Source organism: Salmo trutta, chromosome 14, assembly GCF_901001165.1.
Source record: "Salmo trutta chromosome 14, fSalTru1.1, whole genome shotgun sequence".
NCBI lineage: Eukaryota > Metazoa > Chordata > Actinopteri > Salmoniformes > Salmonidae > Salmo > Salmo trutta.
In genome coordinates, this window is record NC_042970.1 from 49,495,549 (window position 1) to 49,514,044 (window position 18,496).

Genomic DNA, 18,496 nt, shown 5'->3' on the forward strand with positions numbered 1-18,496 from the left:
AGAAATACTGTACTGCTGTTTTGAGTTAGAAATGCAACACTTCAGAATACTTAAGCATCGAATACATTGCAGGTAGGGGGATGTTCACAGCTACAGTAGCCGGGCTATAAGAGTCTATTGTCCTGCTAATCGGGTGTTTGAAAACCTGTTTTCAAAATGCCACCAGCTGTCCATCACTACTGTAATGATGGAAACCCCTCTGGGTTTCTGTCAGGATGGAACGGAAAATATGGCGCTGTACAACGTGATGGTTGGGAGTACAGTACTGGGCTATTTAGCTAAAGAATCCAGTGTCCTGCGAGCACGCAGGACACCCGGGTTCAATTCCCCGATGGAGTAGGATGTCCTTGTAAATAAGAATTTGTTCTTAACTGACTTGCCTAGTTAAATAAAGGTTACACTAAGAGCATAACATTTCTACACCCTAATCTAACCAATACCTAAACGGAGATTCAGTGAAAAAAATTATCAAATTGATTTATCAAGACCAGTCACCATGCTTGTCTCAGAGCAGCTCGAAACGGTGCTGAAATAGTAGGATATTGCTTCTAACTTCTAATATGCTCTTTAAATAAATAAGACCTACACCACTTTTAACAGCACATTACTCAACACTAGTGAGACTCATTCTATTGGTGGAGAGTCACGTCATATTGAAAAATATGACGTGACTCTCCACCAATAATTACATACGGAGGATTGGAGGATATTTCTGTATTTCATTGATATTTATTCCCATAGTAATTCGTTATGGATCCATAACTAAATAAACATTGGCATTTTGAAAGAGTATTTTTATCATTATTTTATTAATGAAGCATAAAGATGCCATTATTAGTTACATTGTTTTAGTTTGAATGTGCAGACTTGCACTAAGAACAGAACAGCAGGAACGTTTCCCAAGTCGGCGCTTCAATTTTTTGGAGATAATTTTGTTTTCAAATAATAAAATTAGTGAGAAAAAGGCCATTCTTGAACATGGGGTTAGACATTGTTACTAATTTGTAAATAAAGCCAGTTTGTTATTTAGAATTATTAATTTCTGTTTTTAGAGGGAGAAAAACCAAAAACCTACAGTCATCTCTTGGGTCTCCCAGTCGAGGCTGGCATGGGTATTGAACCAGACTATGTAGCAACACAGCTTGCACTGCTATGTAGTGTCTTAGAACATTGCACCACTCAGGCGCTGTACAACGTGACCGGTTGGGAGTGGCCTTCAGTACTACAGTAAGAGCAAAATAATCCTAACAAAATCAAATAAGAAAAACCTTAGTGTAACTACAGTTTTAGTAAGTAATACTGAAGTCGTGCACAATTATCAGTTTCTATTTAGGTTTATGTTGCCCATTCATTGTCAGTTAGAGACACAGTAGGACCCAAAAGCATAATCAGTGCTCTAACTCCACTTTGTGCTGGTCTGGAACAATGAAGTGGTGACGCAGGGTACCGTACAAAACCACAAATGACCTCTAAGTCCCACGGTGTAAGCTCACAACTTTTAAAGGTGGAACCACTGTACATATACACAAACAATCTAGGTCAAATAGGGGAGAGGCGTTGTGCCGTGAGGTGTTGCTTTATCTGTTTTTTGAAACCAGGGTTGCTGTTTATTTGAGCAGTAATGTGACGTAACGGAGTTCCAATGCAATAATAGCTCTATATAATACTTTACGTTTTCTTGAATTTGTTCTGGATTTGGGGACTGTGAAAAGTCCCCTGGTGGCATTTCTGGTGGGGTAAGTGTGATTGTCAGAGCTGTGTGTAAGTTGACTGCAAACAATTTGGGATTTTCAACACATTCATGTTTCTTATAAAAAAAAAATAGAATAAAAGGGGGTGATAGATGGAGAGAGAGAGACATGCACTCGAGATTCAGTACACTCAGTACACTCTTACCTCTTTCAATTTCTACCTGGAGCCTCTCTCTCTTTCATTCTCTCTGTCGGTAAAAAACACACATGCATGTAAACACACATACAGAACCAATGTTACCCACACTTAAGACACTCCACACCATAGCTCTCATGGCTCTTATTAGTTATTATGGCGACGTAATGAGGGTTTATTATACTAAAATGTGATAGTTATTCCAGTGGTTTCAATCTTACTGGCCCCACACCCCATTATAAAGAGTTTTCCAGATGTACTGGAATCTGTTGTTTGGTGATGGGCCTGTGTGTCATGCATATTTGACCTGCAGTAATACGTGTGTGGGTGTGTTTTCCCTCTGAAAGTACTGTTTGACTGAACCGTCTCGCAGACGTCTCTCTCTTAGTCATTTCTCCACTCAGGGTACATATTCATAAATTGTCTCAGAGTAGGAGTGCTGATCTTGGATCAGTTTTTCCTTTCAGGTCATAATGAATACAATTCCATTTACGATTACATACTTTCATTTTGGACCAATGCTAATTGGGTAACTCTTATACCCAGTATTATAATGCACCATGAATCTTATTAATAGGTATTTATAAGTGTATTCATACATTATAAACAGTTGGCTCATAGAAAACGATATGGTAAATAGTTCGGAACATTGTGTACGCCTGCCATTCACTACTACTGTCCTAATGAACTCCTACTGTTCACCAGGTCATAAATGGCAGTGTAAGTGTTATGAAGGTGACTCATAGACAGTGTTACGGTATAGAGTGATGGACATTGTTGTAGCTAGCTATACAGATAGTTCACTAAGGTTTTATGATGGAGGATTTCCATTTGTTTTGACAGTGAGCCCCTTAATCCTTACCTGTCCTACCTAACTGAATGGGGTATACCAGTGTTAGGACATGGGCCCTCTACGGGAAGTATGTGAGTAATGCTGCTGACTAATGTTTGTCATGGCATTCAGAAACCGTGGTACATTTCCATCATATTCCTCCGCTCCCAGCCTGAGGGGAAAGGTGTCTCCACCCTCCATTTCTGTCCTTTCTTTAAATCTGCAGTATTTTTAATAGAGCATTCCATACAAGAACATAGAAACTGCTTGGAGGAAGAGTAATGTCTCAATCCTTTCGACACCTAAACATGACTTGGTGTAAGTTGAATCAATAAACAAATCTACACTGAACAAAAATATATACGCAACCAGCAACAACTTCAAAAATGTTACTGAGTTACAGTTCATATAAGAAAATCAGTCAATTGAAATGATGTCCTAATCTAGGGATTTCACATGACTGGGAATACAGATATGCATCTGTTGGTCAAAGATACCTTAAAAAAAGGTAGGGGCATGGATCAGAAAACCAGTCAGTATCTTGCAGCGCAACACAGCACCTTCGCATAGAGTTGTTGTTACGGCTGTTCAAAGAATCGGACCAAAATGCAGCGTGTTCGTAGTTCCACATATTTATTTACCGTGAAACTAAATGCAATACACTAAATACTTGAATTTAAAAAATAAAAAAAACCGTGACGCAGAGAGAAAACACACTACTCAAAAATGAATCACCCACAAAACCAGGTGGGACAAACATCAACTTAAATATGACCTCCAATTAGAGACAACGACAACCGGCTGCCTCTAATTGGAGATCATACCAAACAAAACTAACATAGAAATACAAAACTAGAAACTGAACATAGAAATACAAAACAGACAAACACCCCCTGTCACGCCCTGACCTACTCTACCATAGAAAATAACAACTTACTATGGTCAGGACGTGACAGTTGTATCAGGCTGTTGATTATAGCCTGTGGATGTTGTCCCACTCCTCTTCAATGGCTGTGAGAAGTTGCTGGATATTGGTGGGAACTGGAACACACTGTTGTACACGTCAATCCAGAGCATCTCAAACATGGTCAATGGGTGGCATGTCTGGTGAGTATGCAGGCCATGGAAGAACTGGGACATTTTCAGGATTTCGTCATGGTAACTGTGCATTGAAATTGCCATCGATAAAATGCAATTGTGTTCATTGTCTGTAGCTTATGCCTGCCTGCCCATACCATAACCCCACCGCCACCTTGGGGCACTCTGTTCACAGCGCTGACATCAGCAAACGGTTCACTCACACGACGCCATACACGCTATCTGCCATCTGTCCGGGACAGTTGAAACCAGGGTTCATCTGTGAAGAGCGCATTTCTCCAGTGTGCCAGCGGCCATTCTCCAGTGTGCGTTACGACGCCGAACTGCTGTCAGGTCAAGACCCTGGTGAGGACAAGGAGCATACAGATGAGCTTCCCTGAAACTGTTTCTGACAGCTTGTGCAGAAATTCTTCGGTTGTGCAAACCCACAGTTTCATCAGCTGTCCGGGTGGCTGGTCTCAGACGACCCCACAGGTGAAGAAGCCAGATGTGGAGGTCCTGTGCTGGCTTACTTACACGTGGTGTAAGGCCGGTTGGATGTACTGCCAAATTATCTAAAACAAGAAATGGTAGAGAAAGAACATTCAATTCTCTGGCAACAGCTCTGGTGGACATTCGTGCAGTCAGCATGTCAATTGCACGCTCCCTCAAAACTTCATTAAATAGTACCCGCAAACACCAGTCTCAACGTCAACAGTGAAGAGTTCCTCTGTCCAGTGTCTGTGTACTTTTTCCCATCTTAATCTTTTCTTTTTATTGGCCAGTCTGAGATATGGCTCTTTCTTTGCAACACTGCCTAATAGGCCAGCATCCTGGAGTCGCCTCTTCACTGTTGACGTTGTGTCACGACTTCCGCCAAAGTCGGTCCCTCTCCTTGTTCGGGCGGCGTTCGGCGGTCGACGTCACCGGTCTTCTAGCCATCGCTGCTCCACCTTTCATTTTCCATTTGTTTTGTCTTGTTTTCCTGCACACCTGGTTTACATCTCCTCATAATTACTATTTGTATTTAGCCCTCTGTTCCCTCTATGTCTGTGTGGGGTATTGTTTATTGTCAGCTTGGCACGCTTCCGGCTGGTTTGTGCCGGGTTTTGTTTTACACCCGTGCTTTGTGGCAGCCGATACTTTGTACTTGGTTATTGTACTTTGTGCTGCCTCACTTGTTCTTTGGGCATTTGTATTTGTGACGCTGTTGCATTCGCTTCAAATGATTGCCTCAGTAAAGTGCTTTGTCCACTCATCTCTGCTCTCCTGCGCCTGACTTCCATGCACCAGCTACACCCAGCAATGACAGAATACCCCACCCCTGATGGAGTCAGCAGGAGCAGGTGCCCCTGTTATAGGGGTAGAGGAGCGCGTTCAGGAACACTCAGCGATGCTCCATCATCTCGGCGCCGCCATGGACCGTGTCGTCCAAACAATGGACCGCTGGGAGAGACAGGGAGTCTCTCCAGCACCTCCACTACTCGCTCCCCCTGCACCCGGTCCCAGTGGGATTCGCCTCGCCCTCCCCGGGGAGTATGATGGGACGGCTGCCCACTGCCAGGGTTTCCTGCTGCAGTTGGAGTTATACCTGGCGACCATCCACCCGGCTCCTTCGGGCCGTGAGAGGGTGTCCGCCCTCGTCTCATGCCTCTCGGGGAAAGCCCTGGAGTGGGCCAATGCCGTGTGGGTGGAAGGAGATGCGGTGCTGGACCACTTCAAGGAGTTCACCCATCGTTTCCGGGCAGTCTTCGACCACCCGCCCGAGGGTAGAGCGGCGGGTGAACGTCTCTTCCACCTGCGGCAGGGGACGCGGAGCCCCCAGGAGTTCGCTCTGGACTTTCGGACCCTGGCCGCCGGAGCGGGATGGAACGACAGGGCCCTGATCGACCACTATCGCTGCAGCTTGCGCAAGGATGTCCGTCGGGAGTTGGCCTGCAGGGACACCATCCTCACGTTTGACCAGCTGGTGGACCTGTCCATCCGGCTGGATAACCTGCTGGCCACCCGAAGATGTCCAGATCGGGCTCTGTTGGTTCCATCCCCCAGACAGTCGACCATTGGGGTCAGGGTTGATTAAGGAGGCCACCGCTCCCCTGGGCATGGTGATGCAGGGGAATCACAAGGCGAGAATCAGTCTCTTTCTCATTGACTCTCCTGCATTTCCCGTGGTGCAAGGCTTACGCTGGTTAGCCTGTCATGACCCCACTGTTTCATGACAACAGAGGGCTCTGACGGGGTGGTCGCGTGAGTGCTCGGGGAAGTGTTTAGGGGTTTCCGTTGGTGCTACTACGGTGGAAAGTCCAGACCAGGTCTCCACCGTGCGCATTCCCCCGAATATGCAGATTTGGCTCTCGCCTTCTCCAAAAAGAAGGCGACTCAATTACCACCTCATCGATGAGGGGATGGCGCGGCTGGGAATGAGAGGTAGCGGGTAAATCTCCTGGTAGATGCCGCACTACCCAGGAGTCACGTGTATACCCTGTCACAGGCGGAGACAGCGTACATTCAGGGGTACATTCGGTCCTCCACTTCACCTGCCTCCTCGAGTTTATTTTTTGTGAAGAAGAATGATGGAGGTCTGCGCCCGTGTATTGACTATCGAGGTATCAACCAGATAACTGTTAGGTACAGTTACCCGCTACCTCTCATAGCCAGTGCGATTGAGTCAAAGCACGGGGCGCGCTTCTTCACCAAACTAGATCTCAGGAGCGCTTACAACCTGGTGCGTATCCAGGAGGGAGACGAGTGGAAGACGGCGTTCAGTACCACCTCAGGGCATTATGAGTACCTCGTCATGCCGTACGGGTTGATGAATGCTCCATCAGTCTTCCAAGCCTTTGTAGACGAGATTTTCAGGGACCTGCACGGGCAGGGTGTAGTGGTGTATATTGATGACATTCTGATATACTCCGCTACACGTGCCGAGCATGTGTCCCTGGTGCGCAGGGTGCTTGGTCGACTGTTGGAGCATGACCTGTACGTCAAGGCTGAGAAATGCCTGTTCTTCCAGCAGTCCGTCTCCTTCCTAGGGTACCGCATTTCCACCTCAGGGGTGGAGATGGAGAGTGACCGCATTTCAGCCGTGCGTAATTGGCCGACTCCCACCACGGTAAAGGAGGTGCAGCGGTTTCTAGGGTTTGCCAATTACTACTGGAGGTTTATCCGGGGTTTTGGTCAGGTAGCGGCTCCCATTACCTCACTGCTGAAGGGGGGCCCGGTACGTTTGCAGTGGTCGGCTGAGGCGGACAGGGCTTTTGGTCACCTGAGGGCTCTGTTTACCTCGGCTCCCGTGCTGGCCCATCCGGATCCCTCTTTGGCGTTCATAGTGGAGGTGGCTGGGATAGGAGCCGTGCTCTCTCAGCGCTCGGATACGCCACCGAAGCTCCGCCCCTGTGCCTTCTTCTCGAGGAAGCTCAGCCCGGCGGAGCGAAACTATGACGTGGAGGACCTGGAGCTGTTGGCTGTCGTCAAGGCTTTGAAGGCGTGGAGACATTGGCTTGAGGGGGCTAAACACCATTTTCTCATCTGGACTGACCACCGCAATCTGGAGTACATCCGGGTGGCGAGGAGACTGAACCCTCGTCAGGCAAGGTGGGCCATGTTTTTCACCCGTTTTGTTTTCACCCTTTCTTACAGACCAGGTTCCCAGAACGTGAAGGCAGACGCACTGTCCCGGCTGTATGACACAGAGGAGCGGCCCATGGATCCCACCCCCATACTCCCGGCCTCCTGCCTGGTGGCGCCGGTAGTGTGGGAGCTGGACACGGACATTGAACAGGCGTTACATGCAGAGCCCGCTCCCCTCCAGTGTCCCGCTGGGCGTCTGTACGTTCCGTCTGCTGTCCGTGACCGGCTGATCTATTGGGCCCACATGTCACCCTCCTCTGGTCATCCAGTCATCGGTCGGATAGTGCGCTGTCTGAGTGGGAAGTCCTGCTGGCCCACTTTGGCTAAGGACGTGAGGGTTTATGTTTCCTCCTGCTCGGTGTGCGCCTAGTGTAATGCTCCTAGGCACCTGCCCAGAGGTAAGCTACACCCCTTACCTGTTCCACAATGGCCATGGTCGCACCTGTCGATCGATTTCCTTACCGATCTCCCCCCATCACAGGGAAACACCACGATGCTGGTTGTTGTGGATCATTTCTCTAAGTCCTGCCGTCTCCTTCCTCTGCCTGGTCGACCTACGGCCCTACAGACTGCGGAGGCCTTGTTTAAACACATCTTCCGGCACTATGGGGTGCCTGTGGATATAGTGTCTGATCGGGGTTTCCAGTTCACTTCGAGGATCTGGAGGGCATTCATGGAACGTCTGGGAGTCTCGATCAGCCTTACCTCGGGTTTTCACCCCGAGAGTAATGGGCGGGTGGAGAGAGTGAACCAGGATGTGGGTAGGTTTCTGCGGTCTTATTGCCAGGACTGGCCAGGGGGAGTGGGCGGCGTTCGTGCCCTGGGCAGAGATGGCTCAGAACTCGCTTCGCCACTCCTCCACTAACCTCTCCCCCTTCCAGTGCGTACTGGGGTATCAGCCGGTTCTGGCGCCTTGGCATCAGAGTCAGACTGAGGCTCCTGCGGTGGATGACTGGTTCAGGCGCGGAGACATGGGACGCCGCCCATGTTCACCTCCAGCGGGCTGTGCTGCGCCAGAAGGCCAGCGCAGACAGTCACCGCAGTGAAGCCCCGGTGTTCGCACCGGGGAACCGGGTCTGGCTCTCGACCCGAAACCTGCCCCTGCCCTGCCGGAAGCTGGGACCGCGGTTTATGGGGCCATTTAAAGTCCTGAGGAGACTGAACTAGGTGAGTTACAGGTTACAGCTTCCCCCCAATTACCGTATTAACCCCTCGTTCCATGTGTCTCTCCTCAGGCCGGTGGTGGCTGGCCCGCTCCAGGAGTCTGAGGTGCGGGAGGTTCCACCGCCCCCTCTAGACATCGAGGGGTCCCGGCGTACTCCGTTCGCGCCATACTGGATTCGAGGCGTCGGGCGAGGGGCCTTCAGTACCTCGTGGACTGAGAGGGGTACGGTCCGGAGGAGAGATGCTGGGTCCCGCTGGAGGACGTATTGGACCCTTCAATGCTGCAGGAGTTCCACCGTCTCCATCCGGATCGCCCTGCACCTCGCCCTCCGGGTCGTCCCCGAGGCTGGTGTCAGCGCGCGGCTGGAGTTTCAGAAGAAAGTTCTTTGTTTCTGGCCATTTTGAGCCTGTAATCAAACCCACAAATGCTGATGCTTAAGATATTCAACTAGTCTAAAGAAGGCCAGTTTTATTTCTTCTTTAATCAGAACAACAGTTTTCAGCTGTGCTAACATATTTGCAAAAGGGTTTTCTAATGATCAATTAGCCGTTTAAAATGATAAACTTGGATTAGCTAACACAACGTGCCATTGGAACACAGGAGTGATGGTTGCTGATAATGGGCCTTTGTACGCCTATGTATATATTCCATATAAAATCTGCCGTTTTCAGCTACAATAGTCATTTACAACATTAAAAATGTCTACACTGTATTTCTGATCAATTTGAAGTTATTTTAAATGGACAAAAAATGTGCTTTTCTATAAAAAACAAGGACATTTCTAAGTGACCCCAAACTTTTGAACGGTACTGTATGTATGTGAAGTGTTATGTGACAAAACTGGACATTTTAGAGTGATCTTTTTTTGTCCCCAGCACAAGGTGTATCTGTGTAAAAATCATGCCGTTTAATCAGCTTCTTGATATGCCACACCTATCAGGTCGATGGATTATCTTGGCACAGGAGAAATGCTCAAATGTCAACAAATTTGTGCACAACATTTTAGAGAAATATGCTTTTTGTGCGTTTGGAAAATTTATGGGATCTTTTATTTCAGCTGATGAAACATTGGATTAACACTTTACATGTTGTGTTGATATTTGTGTTTAGTATAATATGGCGACTTTTTGTCCCGTGAATTTAGCTACCATCATGGGCAATATTTGTTAAGATTTGTCACAGTCAGGTTCTCTTCCATCAATGCACTATACACATTTTATGGTTGATTTACATTATTTATGGTTGATTTACATTATTTATATGCCAACACTAACTACACACGAACGTGTCACTACATAACAAAAATAACTCACCTGTGCTTCTGAGGGGCATGTCCTTGCTTTGGTCACATGGTGGATGATGGACATCAGGGGTCACCATGTGAGGCTTTGTGTTCATGTCAGGATCTGGTGCCAATTCCTGACTAAAATAAGGAACAACAGTTCATGAACATAATGTTTTGACAAGTAGTTAACCTTGATGCGCACTAAATGTTCATTCAATAACCCGTGACTCAAAATAAGTCAAAAAGATTTCTGGGACGATTGTTGCGGGTCATGACACTGAGTTTGGTTTTATTGTCTCGCACTTTCTGGCTAAATGTAGCCTTGTTTCTGGTAAAAAAAGAGGTGACAAATGCATGCATATGACTCAAATGCCTTTGCCACACAATGTTCTAATCCCCTCTTCTCCCCCTCACTTCCTTAGTTCTTTCGTTATTTTGTGGCAACCTTTCTTTCTTCACTTTCTCTCTTTCCTCTCCTTTTACTGAATGCAATTTTGGGACAGTGGCCAAGTCCCTTAGAGCAGGCTGACGTGAATGAAGTATGACTGTTATTCTAAAGTCAAGTACATAATGCACACACGTATGGACAAACTCTCAACACACAAACTTTCCATACACTGAATCACGTTATCCGACAATGAATGGTCTGTTGTAAGGACTATGCCTAGCTAGTAGACACTCTCTTACACTTCATAATCAGCCCATGTTTTGTTTTGATCTAAGCTAGTTGTTCATTGCCCTGAATCATCTAAATACTTGGACAAAGACCAGGTGTGGGATAGGGTTATGGTTGTTGCTATGGTTTATGTGTGCGCGTGTGTGTGTGTGTGTGTGTGTGCATACCATCATTGGTATGTTTTCATCACACAAGTCTAGACTATTCCATGGGGTCAGTCATCCCTTTTCAAGTGTGGCCCGGTACGGACATCAGCATGGGGGCTTTGACTGGGCAGTGACAAGAAACAACACAAAAGAATGAGAGAGAAAAAGAGAGGACAGAAAGGGAGAGCATGAGAGTCATGGCAGGGTTTTCCATTTGGGGGATTTTGTCCCAATAGCAGGGACTATCCGGAGACCAATTGACGAAGTTTAGTCTGCCGCTTAGAATGCAGCACCGCCGCTTCGGTTCATTCCTAGTTTACCCATTCTCCAATCTAATTGTCCAATCTAACAAAGAAAGCCTTGGATCTTAATCACTAATAATCTCCCTCTTTCTTTTTCCTCCTCTCTTCTTCCCTCCCTCTCTCTCTCTCCATAGTGGATGGGCTAATCCCTTGCGAGGTTTCGTCACCACTCCGGCCGGTGCGGCCCATGGACCTGCGTACCCAGGGGCTGGTGCGACCCGGGCCGGACTCAGCCATGCTGGCCCCCCACCTCCCCCCATTCCTGGGGGCCTTCTCAGCCCAGCACTGTGCCAAGTACTCCCAGCAGCACCTGCCACAGCACATCCAGGTGAGCATCCCTTCCATAGAGATGGACAGAGAGCACACTTCCAACATAGCCTGCTTTCAAATGTAAATAGCCCTCAACTGCGCTGCCCAAGCTGCCACAAAAGCAATCAATGGAAAAGATAGGTGTGCCCTCTTTCCATATAATCCCTCTCTTTCCATTGACTGATATCACTTCCTAAATATAGTCTTCACTGCACCCAAGTGAATGGGAATGTTAATGGTCTCGTTTCAGTACGAGTATGACAGGGAGCAGAGTCGGCAGGAGAAAGAGCAGGAGAAGAGACAGGAGCTGCAGCAGCTGATGCACAAGGATAAGAGCGAGCAGAGTAAGTTACAACGCCCCGTAGCCGTGTGGAGGAAAAATGGCATGCAATAGAAATGAGTGCAATGTTATCAGTATGTTATGTGTCAGGATCGCTTACAGTTCCATGTAAACTATGATGACCATGAATGTCTTTTTAGAAATGCAATGTATGATGACAGCAGTGCGATCTTGTAGGTAGTTTAGGTGTTTGTGTGCATGGGTTTCGGTTGTTTATTTTTGAGGCCCCAATATGATCCTCCGAATGTTGTTGTCTGTAACAGAGGGAGTTCCTTAAGATGAGTCACAGTCTATTTTCACATGAAACCTAAATAAAAAAAAAGGAAGCAAGTCACTTAATAATTGTAAATGTCATGTTGTTTGTTGTCTTTTACTTTCGGGAAGGAAGTGCCTACTAAAGAATGCGACCTAGCAATCTGTCAATCACCAAATTCCAAAGAACCTGCCCTTCAAAGTTCAGCTTCAATAACTTGTCCTTGAATAACTTGCATTATCCAAGTCATAGCAGTCAGACATTTGTCTGACTAGTAATTACAAGGGAAATGCCTAGCGTCTTTCCACTTTTTCTAATGTTGAAATCTCAGGAAGGCACATTGAATACTCAGTTTAGTAGATTATAGATATTTGACTCATAGTGAAACTGCTTGTCAGTTATTATACAATACAGATAAAATCGGTGCATTGGAATATATTGTTTATATCCCTACGCTGACACCAATAGATTCAGATTCAGTCAGCTTAGAATGCTGCACCTGGCTTTGGTTAATTTCCAGGTTATTGTCGCTGATTGGGTGACTCTGTTGACGGACAGGTGCTGTGGCCAGTCCCCTGGTGAAACAGAAACTCAGAAGCCAAATCCTGAAGAGGAAGGAGCAGGCTGCCCTGGAGAGGACCGTCTCCAACCCCTTCAGCAGCACCACGCCCAGGGGTTACAGGTGAGAGACAACCCAGTAAAGACTTCGATTCAAGTTTCTACAGAAAGGTTGTTTTCTTGTTGCATTCGACTTAAAAAAAAAGAAAAAACGTGACCGCGAGAGAGCTGTGTCCACTCATGAAAATACACAGTTATTAGACTCCCGTGGATTTGGTGGGAGTACCATCTTGTTCTTTTCACCTTCCCAATTTTGTCCCACGAATTATCCTATTAAGAGATGGAAGTAAGGAAGATTTACCTCTAAGACAATTTGGATAAGCCCGAGTGACTCCTTAGATTAGGTGAAACATAAGCCTGACTGACTGACTGACTCACTAACTTCAATCTATGGTTGTGCCACAGGTGAAGCATTATTTCACAATACAATATTTTACTGTCCATTTTCATCAAAAGTATTGTTGTGAGGTCACCAGTACGTGCACAAAATTGATACAGCACAATACAACAAACACTTAACAATGATTGTTCATGGTTTTGGTGGATGACTCTCAACTGGCTGTGTTGATTGTATAGGGAATTGGCCCCAGATCCTGACATGACCCCAAAGCCTCACATGGTGACCCCTGATGTCCATCATCCACTATGTGACCAAAGCAAGGACACGCCCCTCAGAAGAACAGGTGAGTAATTATTTTAATGTAGTTTGTACTTTCTATGTAGAGACATTTGTACTTTGTACAGCACAGTTAGAACAAGATAATTTCCTGTTCTCACTATGGTGTCATGAGGTGACATTGTAAACGAAATGCAGTTGACTCCTGACAATGGTTTGGGGTCTGCCATCAATGACGAGCTAAACTGGAGCACAGGAGTGCTGATCTAAGATCGGTTTTGCCTTTTAGTACATCATGAATAAGATTACATGGACAGGGGGGGACCTGATCCTAGCACTCATATACTCACTTTATGAATACCGGCCCAGGTCTCCAGAGCAAATGAAGGTACTACATGCCTTTTAACAAAGCCTCAAGAAGGCAATACAGATTCATTTTAAAGGGAGCCATATTACATTACTTCCATTTGTAGTTGTTGGGTGAGTTATGCAGTTAGATACATGTTAACACACATATACCGAACACTGATGTAGAGAGAGACAAAGACACAGAAAGAGACAGAGACAAAGTGGGAGGCACCAAGCCTACAAGGAAGGAAAAATAACACCGGAGAGAGAGAGAGAGACCGAGAGAGAGAGAGAGACCGAGAGAGAGAGACCGAGAGAGAGAGAGAGAGACCGAGAGAGAGAGACCGAGAGAGAGAGACCGAGAGAGAGAGACCGAGAGAGAGACCAAAAGCTATTACGTAACTAAAGTATGTGTAAAATGAACCATGTGTGAGAATGTCAGACACGTCTGTCTGACTGACTGGACGTGTGAATGACGTGCGGACATAGGGGTGAATAGAGGCCAAACTTTCCACCATGCACAAATGAACTAATAGGATAGAGATAGCCCTCAATGCCATGGTCACAGAATTGAACAATTGCAAAGATGGTAGGTGTGGCCTCTTTCCATTATATGCATAAGTACTACTAAGGAGTGGTCCCTACTAAACTACGTCACCGGGAGGACTATTGCAATGCCATTATTTACCTGTGTTACCCTAGCAGCATTGGGCATTTGCGGCTACACACCCCTCTGTCTCTGTATTAATATCCGACAACAATACCATACTGTCATGGGTGTCTTTTGTCTGTGCTAAGCCGCTCGCTGATTGATCGCTTGGTTAGGCCTATTGTGGTCATTGCCAAAGTAAACATGAAACTTTTGGCACTGCTGTCAACTCTTTTGTTATTTGTTCAGCTGGGGGTGTAGAAGAGCTTTTGGGTTTTGTTATGTAAAAGGGATTGTTTTATGATGACATAGCACATTATGGATTTGTAGCCATTTGTAATTTAATACTGTTGGGGTCTGTTATAGAATGGCAAAGGAGGAATTCAGATATTCGGCGCAATCTACTTTTTCGTTTTTTTTAATTGCCGCCGTCTTGGAGCTAGAATTGGGATCATGACGATACAAAAAAAGAGTAACAGAGAGCAATGTACAATACAGCGAACTTAGCAAACAAAGCATTTGTGTTAAGTACATGGGGGCCGCCATCTTTATACACTTTCGCCATTGTCTTGGATTGGTCAAACTCAAAAAATATACATTCTTTGTGTGTGTATTTGCATGTACGTGTGTGTGCGAGAATTAATGCGTGTGTTTGTGTGCGTCCGCGCATGTTTGCTCGTGTGTGTGTGTGTGTTCAGCCTCAGAGCCCATCCTGAAGGTGAAGAGTAAACTGAAGAAGCACATCAACTCCAGACAGAACCCTCTCCAACGCAAAACCAGTGCTCCCCCTACTGTCAAGCACAGAACGCCGGACACTCTGGGTAACGTAGTCCTTCCTGCCTTGTTGTGTCCACCGTCTATCAAACCAACCTCTATCTCTTCCTGGTGCTGTAGCCACAGTGTCTGAGCACTTTGGCCTCGGCCTAACACTAACATACCTGGGTCGTATTCATTAGGGCCCAAAGTAGAATATATTTTTTTTGTTCAGCGGTAAATGTAAACAAGCATTTCCAATTGGACAATTTCAGTGAGTTAACATCCCTTTGGTGCCAAATGAATACGGCCAGGGTCTTGTTGATGAAGTGATTAGTTGAATCAGGTGTGTTAGTGCTGGGTGGACTAGTGTTTGTGTACCGCCACTAACACACACACACAAATCTGTTATCCTGTATGTCAGTATCTCTTTAGCTGATTGGCTATCCCTCCTTTCCATCCTGCAGACTATTCCCCCAGCAGCAGTAGCACTCCAGTGTCGGGGTGCAGCTCGCCCAATGACAGCCTCCTCTCGGATAGCCCAGTTACTACCGGACTGGCCCACGAGGTGAGCCCCTCTCAACCCCCCTCCTCCCTTCGCCCCTCTTTCCTCCAACCCCACTGTACTCCCAAGTACAGTGTAAGTATATTGTAACAATGAGTAATTACAATGTTGGTAACTATAAGAATCATTTCACAGTAAAAATGATCACACTAATGTTAAGTGTGACCCAGTTTATGTATACAATATATTATTGTAATATTTTTTGGGGGGGGGGGTATTTTTTGGTTAAAAGACTGTAAAATCACCTGGAATTCAGCTAAAACTGATTTTAATTCATGAAATCTGTTCCAAAGTATTCCCATGAATAAAAAAAAGAGACATAAGTGATCGTATCCCGATGCAATCAAGATATGAAATAATTGTTATTTTCTAATACAATTTATTTTTGGGCTTAGTTGTGGTCAATTTGCAGTGTACAAATTATTAGAATTATGATCCGGCCCCACGACCATCCGCTCCAACAAAAATTGGCCGGCGACTGAATCTAGTTGCCTACCCCTGCAGTATAGTATGTGCCTGTTCTGCTCAACTCCCCCTCTATCCAACAGGCATCAACAGAATTAACACTTCCATACTTGATTGAGCCATTTCGTACCACACATAATGTTACATTTACTATCATATTGGCACACACACTAGATACAATATCAAGAACACAGTTTCTTCAGAATCACAGTATAAGAACAACATGAGTGTCTGGGCCAGAATTGGTTTTGGATTCCCACGAAGTTTAGTGAGGTCTGTGTGTTCAGGTTTAAAATAACTTTATTAGCTTTAAATGGCATTCAACATGTTTCCTCCCATGGAATTGTATTCCTTTACTACAACAGATATGTAATGGGCATCAAAGATATGTCATATCCTTGAAGACTGTCCATTTCAAATAAAGAGCACATTTGGGAATGTTTTAATTGAATAAGGGCTGAGCGAATAACATGGCAGTACAGTTGTCCGCCTGTTTGTTCCTGTTCTCAGATTCTCTCTCTCTCTCTGTCTCTCTCTCGCCCTCTCTCTCTTCAATAGGCCAGTTTAAAACATTTGGCCACCCGACTGTACTGTACCATGACACATTACACATTAACATTGGAATAATGTTCAAATGACATGCCCTTTTCAGTTTCCCAAGAACATGTTGTAAAATGGTTTTTCATCACTCAGATTTCAGCAATCTGACATTTTTTCTGCTTACACTTATACTACACACAGCAAATTCTTCAGTGTTAAATCAACACTAAGCGTGGACCTGTATAGACACTGGAACAGTGTTAAATTAACACACTGCCTAGTGTAAAGACTTATTTGCATATTTCCCATAGTGCCTTGCCTTTCGAGTGAATTGTAGAGTTACTACCAATGACTGTATTTGTTAGTGACAGAGACATGGTTGTTGCATTCCTCCATTTTCAGTCCTGTGGAGTTCACCATGTGAGATCCGAAGCTAACACGTTAACATTAAAATTACATTCTTTAACACAATACAAAACGTACAGTATTTCATAAGGCCTTATTTTGAGGGCCTAGTTTTACCCTAATACAGTGGCCTGAAACTCATTGTATACAGGCCACAACAGGCCTGTATACCATTATGCTGGCTTGCAAAGTGATGTGTAATTCCTATTGGAATCCAGCCAGAGTGGGGATATCCAACCTTTGGAACGACCTGCAACTAGGGCTGTTACAGTCATGGAATTTTGGATGATGGTTATTGGCTAGCCAAATGACTGCGGTCACCATAATAAACGTTTGAATATAAAAAAAAATATACAAATAAATTGAAGACACACATTTTCACCTCTCCTCCGCACCTGACTGCATGTGCTGCCATAGAAATAGAAAGAATAGAACAGGAATCCCCATTTCAAGTCTATGATGGCATAATGGGTGGACTGGTGGCTATTGCGAGTGTACCCATAGAAGCAAAGCAGGAAGTGTTGCATGAGCCACATTCCATTGCATGAGCCACATCAGTTAACATAATTTGAATGAAAATTCTACATTACCAAGGAAATTATTGCATCACAATACCAGGCAACCATTGGGAGTGTACCCAAGAGTTTACCAGTGAAATTGACAGGGTTAGAGGTTCCAAGTACGTTATATTCATTCTATTTCTATGTGTGCTGCTGCTGCAGGGAGGGGGTGTTGCCTAGGCAACCGGAGTGTCTTTTGCTATAACACCTTGCTTGTTTTAGCACGTTTTTAAGAGTCCATGTTACCGCAGAAACGGACTCAACCACACGAAGGCTGGTTATGACTGTTAATTTATTTGTATTGCAGTTTTCACAGGTTACACAGTTATACGGTAATTGTGCCAGCCCTAACCGCAATCTACATTCAGATTAACTACAAGGGTTGGAAAAACTATGATATAAAACTACCTAAAGCAACTAAACTGGAACAACCATTTCAGTAACAAATGCAATAAGTCCAAGTAACATATTGGATAAGTTTAGAAAATGTATGTCATGCTGGGAAATATGATAATGATGGGCGTGGTTTTGGTTCAACTCTAGTATTAACCCTAGGGTTATTTTACACCAACGAGTGTTAATTAAACACTTACAGGGAAAAATCAACATTAATTAACACTGGCCAATTTGCTGTACAGTAATGAAACTTTCAAACTATTCTAACAGACATTGAATCCCGGAGGACTGACGTTTGATACCCCAGCAGTTAGTAGTTGAGTACATACTACTTAACTGAATCAAGTTCCAATGACTATAGTGGTTTGAGTCAACGCCAATTTATTTAAATTGAATCCAATCAAATTGTATTTGTCACATGAGCCGAATGCAATGGGTGTAGACTTTACCGTGAAATGCTTGCTTACGAGCCCTTCCCAACAGTGCAGAGCTAAAACATGATAATACAAATAAATATAGTAACACGAGGAATAAAATACACAAGAATGGCGCTCTATACAGGGAGTACCAGTACCAGATCAATGTGCTGGGGTGCAAGCTATTATAGATATGTACATGAAGGCAGGCGAGTTTGGCAGTTATGTTTTACAGTGTGTATGACCTATTGTGTCCCCTCCCT

At 45.2% G+C, this 18,496-nt stretch overlaps 1 protein-coding gene across 4 annotated transcripts in view; it reads left to right on the forward strand.

Annotated features, from left to right (window-relative positions):
* Positions 1 to 18,496, forward strand: part of LOC115208315 (histone deacetylase 7) — a 97,657-nt gene that overhangs the window by 33,423 nt on the left and 45,738 nt on the right. For all 4 annotated transcript variants that reach the window (XM_029776263.1, XM_029776265.1, XM_029776266.1 and 1 more), the window contains 6 exons: positions 11,135 to 11,328; positions 11,560 to 11,653; positions 12,461 to 12,584; positions 13,097 to 13,203; positions 14,832 to 14,954; positions 15,354 to 15,454. In XM_029776263.1, the coding sequence (XP_029632123.1) occupies positions 11,188 to 11,328; positions 11,560 to 11,653; positions 12,461 to 12,584; positions 13,097 to 13,203; positions 14,832 to 14,954; positions 15,354 to 15,454 (690 nt within the window). In that variant the 5' untranslated portion in view covers positions 11,135 to 11,187. The remainder of the gene's footprint in view (positions 1 to 11,134; positions 11,329 to 11,559; positions 11,654 to 12,460; positions 12,585 to 13,096; positions 13,204 to 14,831; positions 14,955 to 15,353; positions 15,455 to 18,496) is intronic.